At 44.8% G+C, this 21,476-nt stretch overlaps 2 protein-coding genes across 5 annotated transcripts in view; both read right to left on the bottom strand.

The window, feature by feature from the left end:
* Positions 1-494: 494 nt before the first annotated feature.
* On the bottom strand, positions 495-11,080 carry LOC132462699 (tetratricopeptide repeat protein 39C-like). Of its 2 annotated transcripts, none has more exons than XM_060058394.1 (14): positions 10,624-11,080; positions 9,445-9,493; positions 9,000-9,128; positions 8,598-8,700; positions 7,790-8,204; positions 6,134-6,302; positions 5,427-5,520; positions 2,710-2,817; positions 2,503-2,612; positions 2,284-2,407; positions 1,828-1,925; positions 1,599-1,703; positions 1,472-1,510; positions 495-1,332 (listed from the first exon to the last, which is right to left on the bottom strand). In XM_060058394.1, the coding sequence occupies exons 1-14, from the start codon at positions 10,758-10,760 to the stop codon at positions 1,243-1,245; spliced, it is 1,770 nt and encodes a 589-aa protein (XP_059914377.1). In that variant the 5' UTR covers positions 10,761-11,080; the 3' UTR covers positions 495-1,242. The 2 variants fall into 2 exon arrangements, with proteins under 2 accessions (XP_059914377.1, XP_059914376.1); XM_060058393.1 differs by having other exon boundaries at positions 8,598-8,712; positions 10,624-11,079.
* Positions 11,081-11,236: 156 nt separating this feature from the next.
* Positions 11,237-21,476, bottom strand: part of LOC132462696 (laminin subunit alpha-3-like) — a 73,037-nt gene continuing 62,797 nt past the window's right edge. Inside the window, exons 60-77 of one of the 3 annotated variants that reach the window (XM_060058379.1) lie at positions 21,174-21,336; positions 20,893-21,020; positions 20,518-20,665; positions 20,033-20,131; positions 19,732-19,889; positions 19,434-19,551; positions 19,172-19,312; positions 18,939-19,069; positions 18,666-18,800; positions 18,434-18,551; positions 15,659-15,807; positions 15,045-15,225; positions 14,784-14,939; positions 14,231-14,396; positions 13,996-14,150; positions 13,691-13,784; positions 13,428-13,547; positions 11,237-12,648 (exon numbers count right to left, since the gene is read on the bottom strand). In XM_060058379.1, the coding sequence (XP_059914362.1) occupies positions 12,500-12,648; positions 13,428-13,547; positions 13,691-13,784; positions 13,996-14,150; positions 14,231-14,396; positions 14,784-14,939; positions 15,045-15,225; positions 15,659-15,807; positions 18,434-18,551; positions 18,666-18,800; positions 18,939-19,069; positions 19,172-19,312; positions 19,434-19,551; positions 19,732-19,889; positions 20,033-20,131; positions 20,518-20,665; positions 20,893-21,020; positions 21,174-21,336 (2,509 nt within the window). In that variant the 3' untranslated portion in view covers positions 11,237-12,499. Of the gene's footprint in view, positions 12,649-13,427; positions 13,548-13,690; positions 13,785-13,995; positions 14,151-14,230; positions 14,397-14,783; positions 14,940-15,044; positions 15,226-15,658; positions 15,808-17,264; positions 17,809-18,433; positions 18,552-18,665; positions 18,801-18,938; positions 19,070-19,171; positions 19,313-19,433; positions 19,552-19,731; positions 19,890-20,032; positions 20,132-20,517; positions 20,666-20,892; positions 21,021-21,173; positions 21,337-21,476 lie in introns of those variants that run through there. The other 2 variants (XM_060058380.1, XM_060058381.1) reach the window with 2 other exon arrangements.

The raw sequence follows: 21,476 nt of genomic DNA, 5'->3' as shown, positions 1-21,476 counted from the left end.
GTGGCATGTAATCAGCTGAAGGAGTCGATTTATGCAGAGTTCGTCATCAGCAAGAGATCATGAACACATTAAGTCCTCGTCCGGCGCCACGCGTTTAATTATTCACACCGCGGGACACCCCAGTGGCTGTTGTGCGTTTATTTTGTGTTTCGATTGGTCATGGCCAGTCTCCTCTTTCCACTCTGTTGTAAGAATATCCTGTTCCTCCTCAGTTCCAGCCTGAATATCATTTCCCCAGCAGGGCTTTAAGAGGAGCGTGAGGATCAGCCTGTCCAGATGAGGGAACATGCAGGAACACAGGCACACACACACACACTCTTCTTTTGTCTCAATGCTGGAGCTCACGTGTGTGTTCCAGCTATATTACTGGAATCACTTGGCGGCTGTCCGATCTTCATTTAAGAACACAACACGAACTGATCTGGGACATTGTGGAGTCTTTGAAGTCGGTTGATATTTTAGCCGAGAATATATGAGACAACATACAGGGTTCGTCATTTCGAGACATTTATTGGTTTAAAACAAAGTAAAACCACCGAACGGCAAAATGTACAAAATGTGCAACTAGGGCACTTGTTAGTGCAAGGACATGTTGGCACATGTAAACAAATCGCAAATTATTTACAACAATGTATTGTACCTATCGAGAGAATAGGCTATTGTAAACGAGACGGCTTCGGATTGCAGTAGGGCTGTTGGATTTAGCAACGCTCCGCTCAATGTAAAAATGAAATCAATTCCTGACAATGAAGGGGATTAATAGTAAAAGCTTTTATAGATCAAAGTCATTATCAGAGTCGTGTGTGTGTGTGTGTGTGTGTGTGTGTGTGTGTGTGTGTGTGTGTGTGTGTGTGTGTGTGTGTGTGTCTGTGTGTGTGTGTGTGTGTGTGTGTGCCTATATTCAAAATTAATAAAAATCCATCTGGATAATGTTTCAGCAGGCCACAAAGAGTAAGGAATAATTTATGCTAACTAGAGCACATTACAGCTCCGTTCGTGAATTGTTTACAGATAGGGCATGGAGGGGCCATAAGTGCTGAGTGTAACAGTTCTATAAAATAACTTAAATATTGACCAAGCTTGCGTATTTTTCCACCAAGTTCTAGAAATGAGTTCATGGCTCATTATGTAAAAATCATTTTTACAAATTGAACCCGATGAGTTGTGCCAATGTTGAGCCAGAGGATGATACTTTCTATTCTTCTTTTCCAGTGCATCTTTCAAATCAAAAACTTGCGTTCCTCATTGGGGGGCCTCTGCTCTCGTGGAGGCGAGGGCCGAATGGATGCGGACGTGAAGCCTGTTTTCAAAATCATAGCCGGCGTATTCCTCCTGCAGGGTCCAAAAGCACAGCAGACAGCCCGGTGATTAAAGTCAATCATTGGTCAGGTATAATGTTGTAAACAGAAGCACCACAACAACATGGACGTGCACGTTGGGATATTGTGAAAAAGGTTCTAGGGTAAATCACCTTGGCCTGAAGCATGAGTGCCCTCCCTCTCTCCGCAGCCTAAACCAAAAAGCAAGAAGACATTGTTTTAATTCAAGTTCACTTCCAGTCCAGAAAGAAGTACCATCCCCCTGGCTCTGGAACCCACCTCTGGGGAGTCCAGCAGCACGCAGGCCACTTCGTAGCAGGAGTACGGCTGCACGTACGAGTTGCTCAGACACCCCACCTCGTCTCTCTCGGCCAGCTGGAAATGCTGCGAGGGTCCAGAGAGAAACAGCCGAGTCATGAACTGTGAACTACGGTCATGTGTTGCACGTGGGCCTGGGTCATGTTGTTTATGTATTTCGCCGAGTGTGTGTGTGTGGGGGGGGGGGTACCTGAATGGCGTCCTTGGTGTTGTGCAGAGTTCTATGTATGGCGCCGAGAAGCAAGTGTTTCAAGCCTGCGCACGAAGCATCTTCGATTCCCTGCAGGACTGGAGAACAGAATGCCAAGTTGGACGAGGCAACCCACAACAGCCATCTAAGTAACGCTCTTACTGGTCTTCTTGTAAATGGTTACTGGAATGCATTTATATAATCGCTTCTCTGACCACTCTGGGCACAAGCATTTTACAATATTGCCTAACAATCACCCATTCCCCCCGGGCAAGGCAACAGGCCGCTCGCCAGGAGCAGTCAGGGTAAGGTGTCTTGCTAAGTGACAGCTCGACACTGAGCTAGGAGGAGCCGGGGATCGAACTGACACTGTCCGGTTCCCAGCCACCCGGCTCCACCTCCTGAGCCACATTCCACTTGTGATGCAGAGAGTGGGGGGGGGGGGGGATGTCTTACTTTGGATCATGGTCTGGAGCTTGGGGACGGAGCAGTTGGCCAGGGCCTTCCACAGGTACAGCACCTCGATCACAGCCAGGCTGCACAGGTCCTTCGACGGCCTGGGCTTCCTCAGCTTCTCTGCCTGTCAAACGGTTCCCCAAAAAACAGCACATGTAATCAAAGTATTTACGACTTTGTGTACCCTGACTGGAAGGTTCCGCGTGTGCGCGTGCTTACTCTTTTGAGGGAGAACAGCTCTATTTGATTGTTCTTGCGTTTAAAAAGCCTCTGGACGTCCTTCAGGACCGCGGCCGCTCCTTCCAAATCCCCACTGGCTCCTTGGCACACTGCAGGAGACCCGCGGATACAGGTGTTAGCTCAGGAGCTAGCTCGAACGCTACAAGCTACAAGCTACAACCACAATGTGTACGCTGGCATACACACCTCCTGTGAGGTAGGCGTAGTAGCACTGGGACCAGCGGGACTCGCTCTTCAGCCGCTCAAACGCCCGGTAGGCGTCTGTGAAGCTCAGCTCAATCATGCTGCACCAACCTGAAATGGAAATCAATATGATCGGATCCGTCGTTGAGGTTTGTGACACGAGCGACTGGTACAGACTATTTGGGCAAACTAGCATTGGCAATTAGCAACTAGCATGGGCTACTTGGGCAATATGAGCAACTAGCGTGGGTTACTTGGGCCACTAGCATGGGCTACTTGGGCAACTAACATGGGCTACTTGAGCAACTAGCATGGGCTACTTGGGGAACTAGCCTGGACTACTTGAGCAACTAGCATGGGCTACTTGGGGAACTAGCCTGGACTACTTGAGCAACTAGCATGGGCTACTTGGGGAACTAGCCTGGACTACTTGAGCAACTAGCATGGGCTACTTGGGCCACTTTAGCAACTGTTGGGGTAGGGCCTATGCATTGTGTGTGCCTGTTTTTCTTTCTCTCTCTTTACATATATTTCTTTGTATGGCTTGTTTTGGGGTATTTATATGTATTTGCATCTGATTATGTATGCATTTTTATACGATTTTCTGCATAAACATTTCAACATGTTGGTGTCCCACATTTTACAAAGTTTTTTCTTGCTTTCTTAATTCCTAGAATGCAGTGAAGAAAACATTATGCAGGATTGCAGCCGGCCCCCTCTAGCCGAACAACGCCCAGCCAAACGCAGCAGTTGGAATGGTGTTGCCACTGGCTACTTAAAGGTCCCATGACATGAAAATCTCAATTTATGAGGTTTTCTAACATAAATATGAGTTCCCCTAGCCTGCCTATGGTCCCCCAGTTGCTAAAACTTGCGTTTGGTGTAAAACGAGCACTAGCTGTTCTGCTCGCCTTTGAAAAAACGGAGGCTCAAACGCGCTGATTTGGAAATCTGTGCTCATGACGTCATGAGGAATCTCAGCTCCTCCCCTTACTCTGCCTGGCCCGCCCAGAGACGTTGGCCCGCCAATGAGACTCGACCGTGCGAGCGCCACATGTGTGTGTGTGTGTGTGTGAATACACACACTGTAACGCAAGTGTTTCTTGTCGGTTCTTTGACGTGTCTTGTATTTCCACAACGAGACTGTCGTGGGGGTTATCTAAGCCATGGTTGAGAAGGAATTGGGGGAAAGGAACTTTCCGCCGGTTGCCGCGAGGCACCATCGCCCGGCAGCGGGCAGCCGGCCGCAGGCAGCGCGCGGTTCAGTCGACTTCAGGTTGATGTGAAAGTGGAAGAACCAGAGACGTCGCAGAACCCGACAAAGTCGTTTGTGATTCATAATATCGTCTTGAGGCGCACACAATATGTTATATGATATAGATATCTATGGATTATATGATATTATTTAGATATAGAGCTCCAGGACTGTAACGCAAGTCAGTGACTCGAGACACGAGACTCATATTGGGGGTTATCTCAGCCAAGGTTGAGAATGAATTGGGGGGAAGGAACTTTGGCTTTGACTCCCTCAAGAACATGAACCACGACAAGGAGGAGAAAGGGATCTTTGCCGGGCAGCGCTTATGCACCTCCGCCTCCGGCGGTGGTCCCTCAGCGGGGCTCAAGCGGGAGACATTCGCCGCCAACAATCCCTTTCTCCTCCATGTCGTGGTTCATGTTCTTGAGGGAGTCAAAGCCAAAGTTCCTTCCCCCCAATTCATTCTCAACCTTGGCTGAGATAACCCCCAATACGAGTCTCGTGTCTCGAGTCACTTGCGTTACAGTCCTGGAGCTCTATATCTAAATAATATCATATACATAGATATCTATATCATATAACATATTGTGTGCGCCTCCAGACGATATTATGAATCACAAACGACTTTGTCGGGTTCTGCGACGTCTCTGGTTCTTCCACTTTCACATCAACCTGAAGTCGACTGAACCGCGCGCTGCCTGCTGCCGGCTGCCCGCTGCCGGGCGATGGTGCCTCGCGGCAACCGGCGGCATGTCGCAGTTCATGTACTTCAGCGAGTCAAATCAAAGTTCCTTTCCCACAATTCCTTCTCAACCATGGCTCAGATAACCCCCACGACAGTCTCGTTGTGGAAATACAAGACACGTCAAAGAACCGACAAGAAACACTTGCGTTACAGTGTGTGTATTCACATTGATGTGGACGTTGAAGAACCAGGAACGTCGGAGAACCCAACGCGGTCGTTTGAGATTCATAATATCGGCTCACACAGCTTTTGGCCGTGATAATATATATTATATGATATAGATATCTGTGTAGGCTATATGATAATATTTAGATATAGAGCTCCAGGACTCCCGTGTGTTCTAGAATATTTACAGAACACGGCTAAAGGCTGTGTGCGGCTCGCCATTGCGATACATCCACTGTAAACAGAGCGCATGGTGGCTGCAAGCTGCTCAGGGCCACACCCCCACCCTCCTCCTTGACACGCCCACCGAAACAGCGCATTTGGGGGAAGCTCAATGTGCGACTGGCTCGGAGTGGCTGTAACTCTGCACCACGGCTGAATTTAGGGAACGTCTTTGAATACTGTGTTAGTTGCCCACTAATACCTATATTAAAGAATACATAAAATAGCATGTCATGGGACCTTTAAGAAACTAGCATGGGCTATTTAAATAACCAGCACGGACTCTTTAAGCATCTAGCACGGGCTAAACGTGACAGAGAGCAGTGGTACCTATTTCATATAAACACACGTGTTGTATCTCCCTCTGGTCGGTGGCCAGCTCCAGGGCATTGCTGAAGGATGTCAGGGCATCGCTGATCAGGCCCTGGGGAGCAGAGGAAGGGAGGTTAGGAGGCTGGGGACCAGAGCCACGGAACCAGACTGGTCAGGCCGGATTCAGCCCAGGCAGTGTTGAAGAATTGTCGTTTGGCAGGAAGTGGAGCTGCACCAGTCTATCGTTTGATCCATTTTTGAGATGTTGCACGGATTAGCATGAGGCTTTAGCCCTCGAGCTAACTGTAGTGAAGTTTGCTCGAAAGGGTCAAGTATGATGCTCAAGTCAACAAGCCATAAATAGAATGCAATATATTCCCAACACAAAACTAGAAAAGGTATCCTTTGCCAAGTTCTCTGCTAATTAATAAAAAGCAATAACCAATTATTTATTCTAGTGGTAACTACATTTATCATTTGGTAACTGGATATGGATTGATATATAGATCATCAAATCATTGTAATAATGAATTCGTTTTTGACAATTACTTTGAAAATAAATAAAAAATGGATCATGTTTTTGCACGCCAATACTATATCCATATTTATCTGAATTGTGCTGAATAAAAGTGATTGAAGTTTGGGTGCAAAATTATGGTTCATAAACTTTCAATTTAGATTGTTTGACAAACAAACTGAACTTCTATTTCTGAACTTCTATCTACCTCGAGGCGTTGTACTCTCCCTTTAAAAAACATGAAGAGGGAGGAGTTTGGGTAGACGGGCTCCCTTCGTTGAAGAATATCTTTGGCCTCCAATAGCCCTGCCTGTGTGTCAGCACCATCTAGTGCAAAGAAGGGTTGCACTACCGTGTGATACCACAAGAGGGCCAACCTGCATGGAACGCAGAAAACAGTGGTGGTTCAAGAAAATACAATCATACAGCTGTGGGAGTCAGACATTCCAATTCTCGAATCACAGTTCAAGTCTACATTTGTACTGCACAAATCAAGGTAAAAAAAAAACACCACACCAATGAAATACAGGATACACTAAGTCAATAGTAAAGTATTTACATATCTCTACATGCAAAACTTCCATACACAAATAAAAATGTTCTTCTGTAATAAGTTATTGAAGCACAATGTGTGGGCCAAAGTCTTCTGAATTAATTTATGATTTCAAAGTTACAATATAATCTTTATCCATAATAATATTTCAAACTTCAACCCTCCTGAAACACTGATTTATCACAGCAATCTTTACAGAATAGTTAGCTCTGAGACACGTCCACACTTGCTCTTCAGCCACACACACACACACACACACACACACACACACACACACACACACACACACACACACACACACACACACACACACACACACACACACACACACACACACACACACACACACACACACACACACACACACACACACACCGCCCAGCTATATTACTAGCGCGGCTAAAGTGGCCCCCCTGAGAGGAATACGGAGCATGTCTCGAGCTCTCAGGGTCTTTATGTGTGGGTGGGTTTGCTGGGTCGAGATGTTTACTCATTATCAAACATGACTCATCATGACCTTAAGTAGGACTGGTGATCCTCAAGGTGCTTCACATTCTACAGTGTGGAGAGTGAGGCACCTTGAGGATCACCGGTCCTACTTTACTCTACACTCTATCGTGTGTGTAGAGTGTACACAATCGCAGATAGCGTCTCAATCTCAGCAAGATTCCCGCCATACCCCTTCCTATTCTGTAATGATCTCGTCTACCGTTCGGTCCTATCCGTTGTGAATACAACATATATTTGCCTCCTAGCATAATTGCCGTGGTCATATTTTTGGCCAAAGGGTGATATCTAACCTAACTCTACTCTAACCTAACGCTGCTGATTCACTGTTCCTCATTGGCTACATCCGAAGCCAATCAGAGTGTTCTCTACATTCCACAATCACTAACTGCCTATCGGTCTTTTGACAAGATAAACCTTAAAATAGGACTTTGGCGATTATGAGGCTATTATAAGGCTAGCGATATGCAAAGATGATAATAAAAACAGGATTCAACCCCCAAACAGCGACACACGTTCACACACGCGGCCGTGACCGTGTTTGAACGCGTGTCGTTGTTTGGGGGTTGAAGGTCTTTTGACAAGATAAACCTTAAAATAGGACTTTGACAATTAAGAGGCTAATGATATGCAATGATGATAATAAAAACAGGATTCAACCACCAAACAACGACACGCGTTCACACACGGTCACGGCCGTGTGGCCGTGACCGTGTGTGAACGCGTGTCGTTGTTTGGGGGTTGAATCCTGTTTTTATTTTCATCTTTGCATATCACGGGGAGATGTGCGGCACGCCTACTCACGTGGCTAGGGGGGCCTTCATGTCCTTACTTTCACTGGCATACGCGAGCGCCGCGAGGCCCTGGAGACGGTCGCCGGGGAAACCCAGCAGGTTGACGATCTTCAGCAGGTGCGGCGGCACCATGGAGATGCAGAGGTGGAAGAGGCCGTAGCCGAAGCTGACCGAGCCCTTGAGCCGGTCCAGGGCCTCCGAGCGCCCCGCGTCCGGGACCCGGCCGGGCGCGGGCGCGGGGGCGGGGGCGTCGCCGGGGGCGTCGCCGAGGGACTGCTGGGACCTGGAGGAGGGCGTGGGCGAGGCCGACCCCTGGGCGTCTGAGGGCCGTCGCTGGCCGCCCTCCTGCAGGTGGGTGATGTCGCTGTAACACTTGTTGTACATCTTCCAGGCCTTGCGCAGGAGCCAGCCCCCCTTGATGTACGCTGTGTCGAGGGGGGAGGGGGGGGGGGGTCAGAGGTTAAAGGTTGTTCGAATCAGAAAAAACTATCTCTAAATAGTATTTGTACCGCCCTTAAATCACAGGTACAGTCTCAAGGGCTTAACAAGCCATATATATATATATATATATATATATATGTATATGAATGACACCCCCCCTAACCTTAGCCCCCCAGAGGGCAAATAACCTCCCTTAATTAGCAAGGAAGAAAATCTTGAGAAGGAAGGCAGAGTGGGGGATCCCTCCTTCCAGGGACGGTCAGGAGTGCAATGGGAGTACAAGGTGTCCAAGCGACGTGAACAACTCTCAGCTCTCACGGGAACAGTACCCACCGACCCCACCACAGCGTGCCCGGGGCGGTCAGGAGGCCTCTTACCCGACAGCTCCTGTTTGATGAAGGACAGCACGGCCAGGTACACCTGGCAGTCCGCGATGATGATCTGCCTTTGGAGGCGATTTAGCATGGCCAGCCATGACCTCTGGGAGTCCACCTGCACAACACAGGGTCACGTTACTAAAAGCCACTTAGCGCTGGAGGTTGTGCAGGGCATGCAAGCCACCGGGGCGACCGGAAAAACCTCGGTGTCTGTGTGTGTGCTACTACTTTGAATAACCTCCATTCTACCCATCACCAGATTTCGTTATTATTTGAATAAGCACAGAGTACTAGAAGGGCTCTCTCAGCAGCTGTGTGTGAGTGCATTATGTTAATTGGGTGCATTACGCCCCCGTGTGTGTGACGTCCATGCACATACATCCATGACTCACGCCGACTCACGTTTCTCTTCAGCTTGTTCTTGATGGTTTCGATGACGCCGGCGTTCTCGCTCTCGCACAGCCTCTCCGTCGCTTTGAGGTCTTCGAAGGCCGTCTGCATCTTCTCCTCCTCGAACGTCATCATGGCGTTCTGCGGCACGGAGAACAAAACATCTCAACGATGCACAGGCAAAACTAAATAAAGCACTGGGTCGACAAAATAAACAATAAAGCAGTGATAAATTGAGTTTGTTTCAATTGCAAACCCATCTATCACACCCATTACTTTCAAGAGGAAAATAAAGAAAATAAATAACAATAAGGCTAAATACAATACTTTGCATGGTTGAATAGCAGTGGGCTGTATAGTAGGTTGATAGTATTTACGGTAGTAATGACACTCAGCATTGATAGCCAGGAAAATCAGGGCTCAGTGGTTTCATGTAGAATGCTGCACCACTACTTACCAAGAAACTGACAAAACTGGCTCCGAAACTCATTAAAGGGCTGTGGTTCCTTGAAAAGACAATAGACAAACTATCAGAGGGAAGGCTAAACATAGCAACAGGGGAGTCTTTTTGCAGAAAGAGCCAGCGGGGTACATGTGTAAGAAATATGTGTAAACTTAAATAATGCCTCTAGGATTGGTCCTGAAATAGCTGTCTCACTGTGGCCTACAGTAGTCACAAGTTTCTTTCTGAGTTGGTTTTGGCTTTGTCAGGAAATTGCCCCGATCACTGTTCCTGTTTTCAAAGCCACAGTGTGAGGTCCTTCTAACACGGAGAGCAATTAGAAGTAAAGGGTGACATTTAAGCTTTCACCAGGAGCCGGGTCTCCCACTGCTTGACCTTCTTTGCCATTGATAAAGTCATGGTTGTCATTCAACCTTGACAGCAATCATAGCCAATAGTAAGGCTAAAGGCTAGAATTCACACTGGTTGTGAGGTTTTCATCGTTTTGTTATAAAACGATACAGTCAACTTGTAGGAGCATGCTATCTAAATGAGCAGTTTTTACATCTACAATGGCCATGGTTTGTTTAGGGCAGACAAACCTGCTTGGAAACGAGTCTGAGCTTCCAAATCAATAAACCAGTTGTATGACCTAGTAATAGCATGACGTAACGTTATGCCTATACATTGTGTTAGGCTATGAGAAAACAGAAGTGATTCGATTTCAAAAGTATAACCATCAGAATGCCTGTCTTGATACACTAAACATCTCTCTCTCTCTCTCTCTCTCTCTCTCTCTCTCTCTCTCTCTCTCTCTCTCTCTCTCTCTCTCTCTCTCTCTCTCTCTCTCTCTCTCTCTCTCTCTCTCTCTCTCTCTCTCTCTCTCTCTCTCTCTCTCTCTCTCTCTCTCTCTCTCTCTCTCTCTCTCTCTCTCTCTATATATATTCCATGCATTTAATCTCCCTGGGATGACACACCTAGATACACAGCAATGTGATCAAGACATGACATGTCACTTTGCTTATCCGGTCCTATGCAAATTGAAGTGAACACAAAAGCACCACAAATAACGACACTCGCTGTAGACCACAATTCATTGAGATCCACTGGTCAAACGAGAGGGCTCGAACGGGAGAGGGTAACACGTGCTCCCCCCGGAGGCGCTGCAGAAGTGGACCGCAGTCGTCCACTGACCTGTGTGCTTTGAACAGATCGTCACTTTCTTTGAAGCCATTGTTCAGCAGCATGTTTATGCCTTCCAGTGCCAGTTCAGCGTCATCGATAGTGTCCGGTTTATCCCCAGCGGTCACTGGTTTTGTTTTGCCCGCCATCGATATATAAATATAATTGATCTCCTAAAAAAGCAAATAGTTACAACGGAGAAAAGGCTCTGCGCCAGGGAGGGGAGGAAGTCTGCGTGCTGGTGGTCGGCTTTGACAGGGCAGTCAAAGCGTGGAATATAAACTAGGTCGTATCGTGTCCATCTTCGGTATTATTGCCATAGTAATACCCGGATAATTCAAAAATAATATCCGCAGCTCTGGGTTGCTTGTTTGTTTGTTTGTTTGCAAGTCCGCTTGTCTTCCGTATTCCGCGGCGGTGGTATGCCTGGGATTGGCGTAGCCAGAGAAGAGAATGGAGGGGGGGGGTTCATTTGTTAGATCTGAGCAGCCAGCCAATCAGCGTCCGAGGCTCCTTCTTCAGTCGCTTGGGAACCAAAAAGTTTAATCAGAATGTGATAGTATAAATCTTTAATGATTTTGCTTGAATGTCTTATTTGGAATATAACCAAAAACGTAACAGGCTGCCAGTTTCACACACTTTGTTTATTTGCTTTCACTCAAACAGCAGGTCTACAGTGAAACATAAATAAATGCCAATTACCAGCCTTCCAGCCTATCATGTAATTGATTTAGGCTACTTTGACACATTCAGACAGTTAATACGTTTTGAAATGAAATACATGAAATATCAATCCAACACTTTATGAACTCAACTATATTGTTGCATTGCTAATGAAAGCATAAAATACCCCTGGAAATGTGGGTCAACAATCTGATTAATATTTATAGAAAAACATGAATATTTGTGGAACAATATTTCAATGGCACAGTCAAATAAAAATTCTAAGTTGTACAAATCAAGGCATTTTGATGTTGATATTTGTAATAACAAAGGCTAAATAATCCAAGATTTGAAACAAAATTTACATTCAAACACATTCCGAAAAAAGGTTTCAGATTTTACGTCCACAAAACAACAGCTTACACTTTCACTTCGGAATGCACAACAACAAATGGAATATTAATTCAGGAAAATCTGGTTTGATTTCAAGGATGATCAGTTAGGTCTAGATCTTATCGAAAAAGTAAACATATAATCCGACCAGTGGTCATTTAGTGTGATAGATAAACCTTGTCATTATCTGACAATGGCGTCATTTACAAGACCACCTATTGGCTGTACAACTTGAGTTGAACAAAGACATTAACCAATGATAATGATCCTCTGGTCATTTGAATACTTAAAGTGCTTGGTCGCTTATGCTTCGAAGTCAAACAGCAATGCAGCTATTTCCAATAAAAGCATCATACAGTATCGTGTAGAGTCAAAGAAAGTCAAACAGATTTCTTAATTTGATGTGAAACGTCATTGGTATAAATGCATCAATACAGTGATACTGTAATGTAGGATCTAACAAAAGAATAAATACTGAAACATTGAACGGAAAAGCTTAGTAGTTGTATTTCCTGATACAGATCAATAAAGACAGCATGTACTCGTTTGCACAAACACACACACACACACACACACACACACACACACACACACACACACACACACACACACACACACACACACACACACACACACACACAAACATACAAAAGCACTCACGCACACACTATAACACCCACACCTACACACGCAAACACACACACACACACACACACACACACACACACACACAAACATTCAATATACTATACATAATTTACAAATTGAGATTGCACATGGTCGTAGCATATGGACATGGGCGTGGTCATAGCAGCGCAGTAGTAGGCCTGCGTCAGCCCGCCGGACATTCCCTGAGGTTGACCGCCCCGGACGCTTTAGACAGCCTCTCGAAGTAGACGGGTTTGCCGTTGATCGTCATGTCCTGGATGCAGCCCACGAAGGAGGAGGAGACCGGGAGCGAGGGCTGCTGCCGGGGACTCTCTGCAGCACACAACATTCAGTAAGTGGGTTAAACCGGCCATGCTTATCACTGAGTCTATGTGTCTTTACTGGTTTAGAAAATATTCTGAACTTTATCTTTTATTTTTTCTTAACTTTTATTTTCTCAACTTTTTTTCCTACTTTGAGTGATCTATCTACTAATATAATTCTAATATTATAATTATTATTATCATACAAATAGTATTCATAGTATGTTATTATATATAAAATATTGCTTTTAATTGAATATATATATGCATACATAAATAAAAACATATAATAAAAAATATATTAATATATTTTAGAACCTTGAGCTCTATTGGGAACACCTCACCAACTGATAGATCCATCTATTCCATGCTTGCAGCCTTACTGCCCTATGCATCAGACCTTTGCTGCAACGTTTAAATAGCACCACATCGTGAGCACTTGGTCATGCAGCACTCCAATTTGTAGTTGCTGTAATATTGATACGTGGAAGTCACTTTAGATAAAAGCGTCTGCTAAATCCCTGATCTGTCTGGTCTTGACGTGTCTACCGTGGCCCTGTGTAACTGCCCGGGGTTGGAGGTTAGATTCCCACCATAATATTATCCCTTTCACATCACACATGCACTGTAAACCGGACATTCTCTGGATTTTACCCGGAGGAACTTTATGTGTGAACTGAACACAAATGTTAGAATCATTGAGGGAAAGGCCTCATGTTTCTGATAAAAGCATCCGCTCAATGCAATGTAGGTGTCTTGTCTGTGGAGCGTCTGTCAGTTCCAACCTACCTGGGATGCCTCCCACATACAGAGGGCCTCTAGTCAGTGTCGTGACTGAAGAGGGAGGTCCGATCTTGTGGTTGTCCACAGTGTCCACGTGCAGTTGCACCACATTTTGCTGCTTGATCACTAGGAGAAACACACAAACACCCGCTGAATTCATATCCCTTTCTACTGTTAAATTGTTAATAGTAAATTTTGTTATAACACATCAATTCTGTGACCTTTTTGGTGACCATGTCTTGTAATGAAACCGTTGACCGGGAGTTTACCTGATATTTTATGGAATGTCCCGTCACACAATGCAGTCTTGGGCATGACTGACACTGAGAATTCACCTGCTCCATTGTTCACATGTGCTATTACCTGTAGGTCAGAGCATGACGGAAACAGAGACATTCATGAAGAAGCAGAGAACTTACCAGGCGATACAGTCGGTTCTCATTGTAGTACATGGTGGTGCATGAAGAATTGATGATCAGAATCAATTCTGGACAATCAAACGTCAACATGGATAACTAACTTATGATGATATTGCAGCCAATGCAACCCATTACTTTGCGAAGAAACAGCTCACCTCTCCTTTGAGCATGTAGAGACTGAGGTGGTGTCCCTCACTGGCTCCATGCTTGGCCCGGCTGAAATTCCCAACGTGAAGCAGGACCCCGGTTAGATTCCTCGGTCGGATGTCAAACAGCAGCTCAAAGTCTTCGCCCACAACAAAGTCGTCCTCTGGGGGGGATATAGAAAAGGATGGTATCAACGAATATCTGACAGACGTCATAAAAATGCACTTACTTCAGTTGACTCACCGTAAACGACATGAGCATTGCTCCCCGGGAAATAGGCACCGCTCTGCAACGGTCCATCAAAGCAGGGGCCGGCTCCGTGATTGGTGGTTGGTTGCAGCATGGCACGGCCGTTCATTTGGAAGTTGCGGAGGCAGCCCAACACACTGTGCTTGCGTAGGCTCTTCTGCTAAAAGTGGACAAAACATAAAATCATATACAGCTCATATAAAGTTCAAAGTCAGATTCGACCCCAGGGAGTGAGTTCTACTAGTCCAGACAACACTGCTCTTGGCAGTGTTTAAGGGTTTATTAGAGTAAACTTCTTTCAAAAATCAAGTAGCCTGGTCAACATGATGGCATTTCAACATAATAAATGGATTTTAAAGTAGCATATTCAAGTCCCTTTCACTCATCTTGAAAGCCACAGATCAATAAGTATCTGTCTGCAAGCCATATAACACATCTGATCAATGAAAAAGACTGTCCAATTAAATGTATAATTGGAAAGTAATGTAATAGAATGATAACTGTTATACGACAAAGCAATACAGTGGGCTAAAACGGTGTGTTTTACCTTTAAATACTGGTGAAGGGATTCAGGGGCACTTCCTAAGTAAAGTGGGGACAGCAGCTCCAGCGAAGCCACCTCATTACTAGTCAGCTGGCCATCCTGAGCCCTGATTCCATCCACAATCAATCTGAATTTCTTCTTCTCCAAGCTGAACATGACCTGCACATAAGGACCAAGAGTCAACAGGATGGCAGACCTAAGCAACAACAGGATCAATACCCTCAGAGTCCTGAAAGGGTTTGTGATTTCGTGACGTTCACTGACCGAGTGCCACTTCCCGTCGTTGTACTTCTCCCGGTTGAAGATCTCTTTCTTTTTGCCCACAGAGAATCGAATTCTGCCCTTGGACATGTAGACAGCCATGTGAGAGTTCCCCCTTCTGGTCGCAGCAAAGAACAACAGGCCATCTGGAGACCTCGTCCGTACCTCTAGAGAGAAGTGGGGCCTATGGGCGAGAAATAAAGGGTCCCAAACGATTAGTTCTGTGTTTGCGTGCGTGTGTGCTTGTGTCTGTTTGTGTGTGTGTGATTGCATGCAAGTGTGTGTTTCTGTTTGTGTGAATGTGTGTGTGTGTGTGCATGTTTGTGTGTGTGCTTGTGCGACATGGGCAAAATATAACGGGTCCCAACCGAATAGTTCTGTGGTTGTGTGTGTGTGTGTGTGTATGTATGTGCATGTGTGTCCGTGAGTGTGTGTGTCTGTGTGCATGTGTGTCTGTGAGTGTGTGTCTGTAAGTGTGTACGTGTGTGTTTGTCCGTGTCTGTGCAATGTGCATGACTACATATACACGCCTTATCATACGATATGGGATATAGTATTTTATACAATTTTAGAGTGAGTGCAGTAGTTGCTTGTGGAGTGCAGTTAGTTGTGCATACTTTGGCAGCAGGGCCTGTGGGGGCAGACTGAAGCGGAGGCTGCTGACCGCCGCGCCCATGCGGTAGGCGTGCTGCAGCGAGGCAGGCTCTGTACACTCCGACACCGGCGGCAACGCGTTCGCAGTAGTCTGCACGGTCTGCACGGCGTCCTGACACCACAGACGGGGAGCAGACAAAAAAACAAAACAAAGACAGGCCGAGTGTCACAGTGGGCCAGTGGCAAGGTGTACAAGGCCATGGTGGGCATCTCGAGCCTCCCAGCTCTGCAAATGACGTTGAGGACTTCAAGATGTGTTCAGCATACATTAAGAAAAGAGAGGAAATAAAGTATTCTCTGGAAAAGGGGGGCTGATATACCAATTGAGACAACCCCGAACAGCAATGTGAACATGCACCCTGGTGTCAAAGGTAACACCAGGGTCCTGACACCATCGAAATTCTTTTTCGATATCAGATTTCATTTGTTCAAATAATTTGAGCCGTTCTGATTGGCAGCAAAGTCGCATAGGCACACCCTCGCTGAGATGGCTGTAAAGCTCTAGATAAGATCTATAAAGAAATTGATTGGTAACATTTAACAATAAGGGTACATTGATTAACATTAGTAAAAGCAGTTGTAAACATTATAATATAGCATTAGTTTATGGGTTATGGTAAGGATTAGAGGGTTTAGGTCTAACTCTAACCCTATAAAATAATGATAACGTGTATACCTCAACACCATAATAAATAAATAAAACTATAAGTCAATGAATACTAGACCATTAGTTAACATTTAAGTAACTGTTAGTTAATGTTTATTACTGCATTAACTAATTAACCAATTCATGGTAAATTAATATACTATTATTGTTAAGTGTAACCAATTTACTTCTGCATCGGCATGTTACCCTGCCCTCTTGTTTCTAATACTCAGAGCTTGAGAATGTGTTGAAACCATCACTATAGCAACACCTCAGTATCTATTTATGAGGAATTCATTTTTACATCAGATTTTAAGCCGGTAAGAAGTGTTCTTTAGGTCAATCAATTGTTATTGACCTCGGGAAGAAATGTATCAATGGATATAAAATGTAATAGGTAATATCATTAAAAAATGTAGTTAATTATGATTATGATTAAAACATTGTCGGTCTTTTATACTGCTGCCATACATGTGGCACATTTCAACAGTTAACTGTTTCAACAGTTAACTGTTGAATAATGTATGTTAATCTGTATGTCATCAGATGAACACTGTGTTTGTTCCTCAGATGAATACTGTGTGTGCTCATTTGTTTTTGCACATCAACTCTGTACAACGTTATTGAATACATTGATTTGTTAAGTGAGTAATTTATGTAAATGTGGGTTTGATTTGATGGAGCTGTTTATGCTTGTGAATACAGGATATAAATAACAGATGAGACAGTGACTTCATCTTGAGGTTCAATACTGCTCTGTCTTCCATCTCAATATATATTTCTATATGTATTCATATATAAATATATAAACTCAACAATGGACTGGATACCTCATAGTTCACTGAAGACCATAATGAACAATCATTACATTAAAATTAGAATTAGTATTGTTATTAGTGGAAGTGAATGAGACAAAACATAAATTGTTATTTGATCAAGCACAGGATTTAATACTTCTCCTTCTTAGTCATACACACAAACACACCATTCACCCCGCCTCCACCTACGATTAAGGCTGTGTGTGATTTATATTGAATAGTTACTGGAGAATACTGGTTTATATTTTAGGTCGAGGATGATTGGTTTTTATTTGATTCAGTCCACTGTTACCATCTTAAAGTTTATATCAAAAATAATGTGACCCTTTTTGATGAAATTAATACAGAATTAGCCATTGAGTGCATATGAATGGTTAGTGAGAAATCATTAGATTATTGATTTAGATTATTACTGTATTATTGTGTGAGATGAAGAAAGACATGACAGACATGAGAAGATCCTTGTTTCTACTGATTTTCATTATAATAATAAAAAAGACAGACATACATAAAATAAAATGGTTTCGGTAACATAACTGTTGATCTTGTTCAAATCAAATACATAGGAAATGTTTAGCAACAGTTTTCAGTTCATATATTTTTCTCTCAATGTCAGCAGGTTTTAGGACATCCTTCTGCTTCTTCAATTCTGGAAATAAAGCAGCAAAGCAGGTTTTAAACAAAATACACAGATTTATATCAGGCTTAATAACACGAGAGACTTGGTCCTGGTCAGGGTTAGGATTATGGTTTGGATGAGGGAACTGGTATATGTGTGGTTTTGGTCCTAGTTAGGGTTAGGATGAAGTAACTGGTATACGTGTGTTTTTTGTCCCGGTTAGGGCTAGTGTTAGGTTTAGGGTTAGGATTAGGATAAGTGGTATGTGTATGATTTTGGTCCCGGTTATGGTTAGGATGAGGTTACCGGCATATGTGCGGGTTAGACAAAATGTTTTGAAGGGGCAAAGAGAAACTATTGCAATACTATCGTACTGCTGTATGGCATACAAATGCCCTAACCTTAATTCCATTTATCTGCTTTTCCTTAAATACAAAACCTTAGAAGTCGGCCCTTTGACTTACTCCTAAGATTGTGCCCGAATTGCCAATGATGTGGTGAATGCCATTCGCGTTGGTCAATGCTTTGAGGATACCGCTCAAATGATTTAAAATGTCAGGCTTCATGACTTCCTGGGAGGGAATTCCCTTTCTTGATTTGACTTAACAGATCAACCCATTAAAAATCCATCGTCTCAATCAACTGCTATCCTGACCTGGCGGGATGTGTCAAGGATCATCATTGGCGGTCTTTCAGGCGAACAAACGTCCAGCTCCACACTCCCAGAGGGCTGGAAGGTGCTCAGGTCCTCCGGTCGATACAGATGGTCCGGCCTGTAAAAACAGAGCAAAAGGGAGCATGTCTCAGTGGAAGAACACCATAGAGTACCAACGCTATGACTGTACTGCGATGGAACTACGGGCGTGTGCTCCATGAACAGTGCTTACCGTTTCAGGTAGACGTTTGAGATGCATCCCTTGAAGATGTCCTTCCCGAGGGAGACCTGACTGTTGGGGTCCGGTCGGAACGACTCATTGGGCTGCGGCACTGCTCCTCTTAATTCGTCGATGAGTAATTCGATACTAGGGAGAGACGCGATGGAAGTGTTTGATGTGGCGCACATGCTTATTTTCATATATCCATGATCTCTCAAAAACAGATTGTCTGACATGTAAACTTAAGTCTGTCAATCCATCCGTCCATCCACCAGGTATATTTACCTCGTTCCAGATTTGGTGACAGTCAAGTAATGCCACTGGCCGTCGTTGTATTGTCTGATCGATTTAAACACCTTGTCTCCAAATCTCAGTTTGACGCAGCCGTCCGACAACTCCAGCTTAAGCCCGCTGATCTGAAAGTTGGACAACATAAGAGGATAGGGATAAGCCACCTGAGGAAACATCTAGTACAGCGAAAGGGGGGGGGGGGGGGGGGGGGGCGCATGGGGACTCACCACTTGGCTCTGCTCCAGAATAAGACCCTGGTCCTCTGTGGACCTGAAGCCCAGTGACAGGCTGACGTCCCCGTCTAGACTAATGGGAGCCGGGTGGATTGCCAGCGAGCTCCCCAGGTCGAACTCTGCTTTACGAATAGCCTATGAAAAGGAGACAGGGCGACACAAGAACGGTTCAATTAACGGGAACAGTATGGCACCATATAAGGTGGAAGGGTGGATGAGTTGGGAATAGCAATGACTGCGAGACCAGATTCCTCACCAATAAGTCCATGCGGCAACCTCTGCTGACGCCGACCGTCTCCAGGTATACAGGGGGATCTTTGTCGGTCTTTATGTTTCTGATGCACCCTTTAATAGCTGGTATGGTGATGTTTTTCCTGTAAGGCGGTAAAAGATTAGAAGGTTTGCTAGAAAAACCTTCTTACATGGTCTTTCCTGTTGTCGAAAGGGGGAGAGGGGGGGCTATGGCAAAACATTGAATAATCATTTCATTGGATCAAATCAACAAGTTTTGAGGAGATGTAGGAAGCACAGCCCTTTGAATCAAAGCCTCATACCTTTCCCTCACGTCGGATGACACACCACCGATGTAGTACTCCACAAATTCTGCCCCATCGTATTTAGCCTCCGCTTCGACCACCCAATCAGTACCGATTCTCACTCTTGTTTTACTCTTTTTACTATCGAAGATGATGAGGATATCTGCTGAATCCGCCTGTGAAAGAAGAACAACAATGTTCGGATGACATTTGAAGCCATCTATTTTCACAGAGGACTTGCGAACTTGGGTAGTTACAAGTCGATATCACAAGGGACATCAAAGCCAGGCTCTTGACCGTAGAGAGTTGAGACACTTACCAGGGGGAAGATCTTCTTTTTGCTTCTGGCTGGTGCATCCAACTGGTCACTACGGATGACAACATAGCCGCTCTCAACCGCCAAGGTGTAATATTTAGCCTATAGAACAGGTGTCAAAGAATACATTCAATCCAAATTCAACAAAACAATGAAAAAAAAAGTGCATTCATTAATTTTGTATTAATGTCCATGTATTAAATTAATACAATTGTGTAAACGCATTCGAATCATCATAGTCAATAGGGCTAATTGTTTTAATTGTTATTTTATTACTTATTTGTATTCAATTTGTCACCCTATTTAAATATTTTATATTTTGAATGTTGCACAATCTCTGCAGGCTCTGCCAAATCTTCATTTCAATTCATTTCATGCACATGTATATGACCAATAAAACTCTTGAAATCTTGAAATCTTGAATAGTCATCCAACTGTATTCGGATTTGATCAAACCATGAAGACATGAAGGGACCTGGTGACTGTACCTGGTTTCCAATGTAGAGGAGCAGCCCGTCGACCGAGCGAGTGTTGAGGCTCTGCTCAAGCAAAAGAACCGACCCACGTATTGTACCGATAGCTAACTTAGCGTAGCCTGTGCCTTCAAAGTATGTTGTCTCGGTTGATTTCCTATTCCTGGGAAGCACATACAATTTCAGTTAGAGGCCAAACATCACATCACAGCAACCCAGAAATCGCCCAAGCTGAAAAAGCCTGACTTGTGAGCTCTTTATAGCATTTGAGTATTGATAGATATCGTCGCAATACCCACTTAATTGTGCTTTCATGCATCCATACATCCGTATCACTATCGCTGGTACAGAGCACGCAAGTACAGTATGTTGAACACTGAAAATACTGACCTCTTGCATGGGATCTCCCGGTTGATTTTGACGGCCTCCTTGAAGTTATAGAGGCTGATGAATCGGTCGTTGAATGAGGAGAACTCAATGCAGCCCCTGTACATGGGGTAGTTGAGAGACGCCGGGGGCTGTGGTGAAATACAAATGGAGAGAACGGGGTTATAACACTGTTGAAGACACCAAAACGGCAGCTCACATTAGTTTCCTGTTTCCCTGACGGGACCGCGTGTTCTACGGTGCATGAAGCCGGTGGGGCTGACCACGCTACAGGGTTAGCTTACAGTGAAGTCGGCCGGGAAGCCTCCCACATAGAAGACCACATCCCTTGGGTTCAGGCTCAGCAGGTTCTCCAGCATGTCTCCCTGCTTGGTGCTGATCACGGCCGGTTTGGGCTCTCTGGACGTGTAGGCCTCGGTGTAGGTCACTTGTGCGTCTTGGTAAATCCTAAACGATGGAACACACGACGCAAACGTTTAGGAAACGCCCACAAGCAGAGGAGCTGTGACCGGATCCAATTAGCTCTATCCACTCCCCTCCCATGTAATCCAAGAGGAATACAATGTACAGGTGACGGATTTTAGGGA

Source organism: Gadus macrocephalus, chromosome 8, assembly GCF_031168955.1.
Source record: "Gadus macrocephalus chromosome 8, ASM3116895v1".
Lineage (NCBI taxonomy): Eukaryota > Metazoa > Chordata > Actinopteri > Gadiformes > Gadidae > Gadus > Gadus macrocephalus.
Note: the sequence above shows the minus strand (reverse complement) of the source record. Positions and strands in the feature narration are given on the sequence as shown.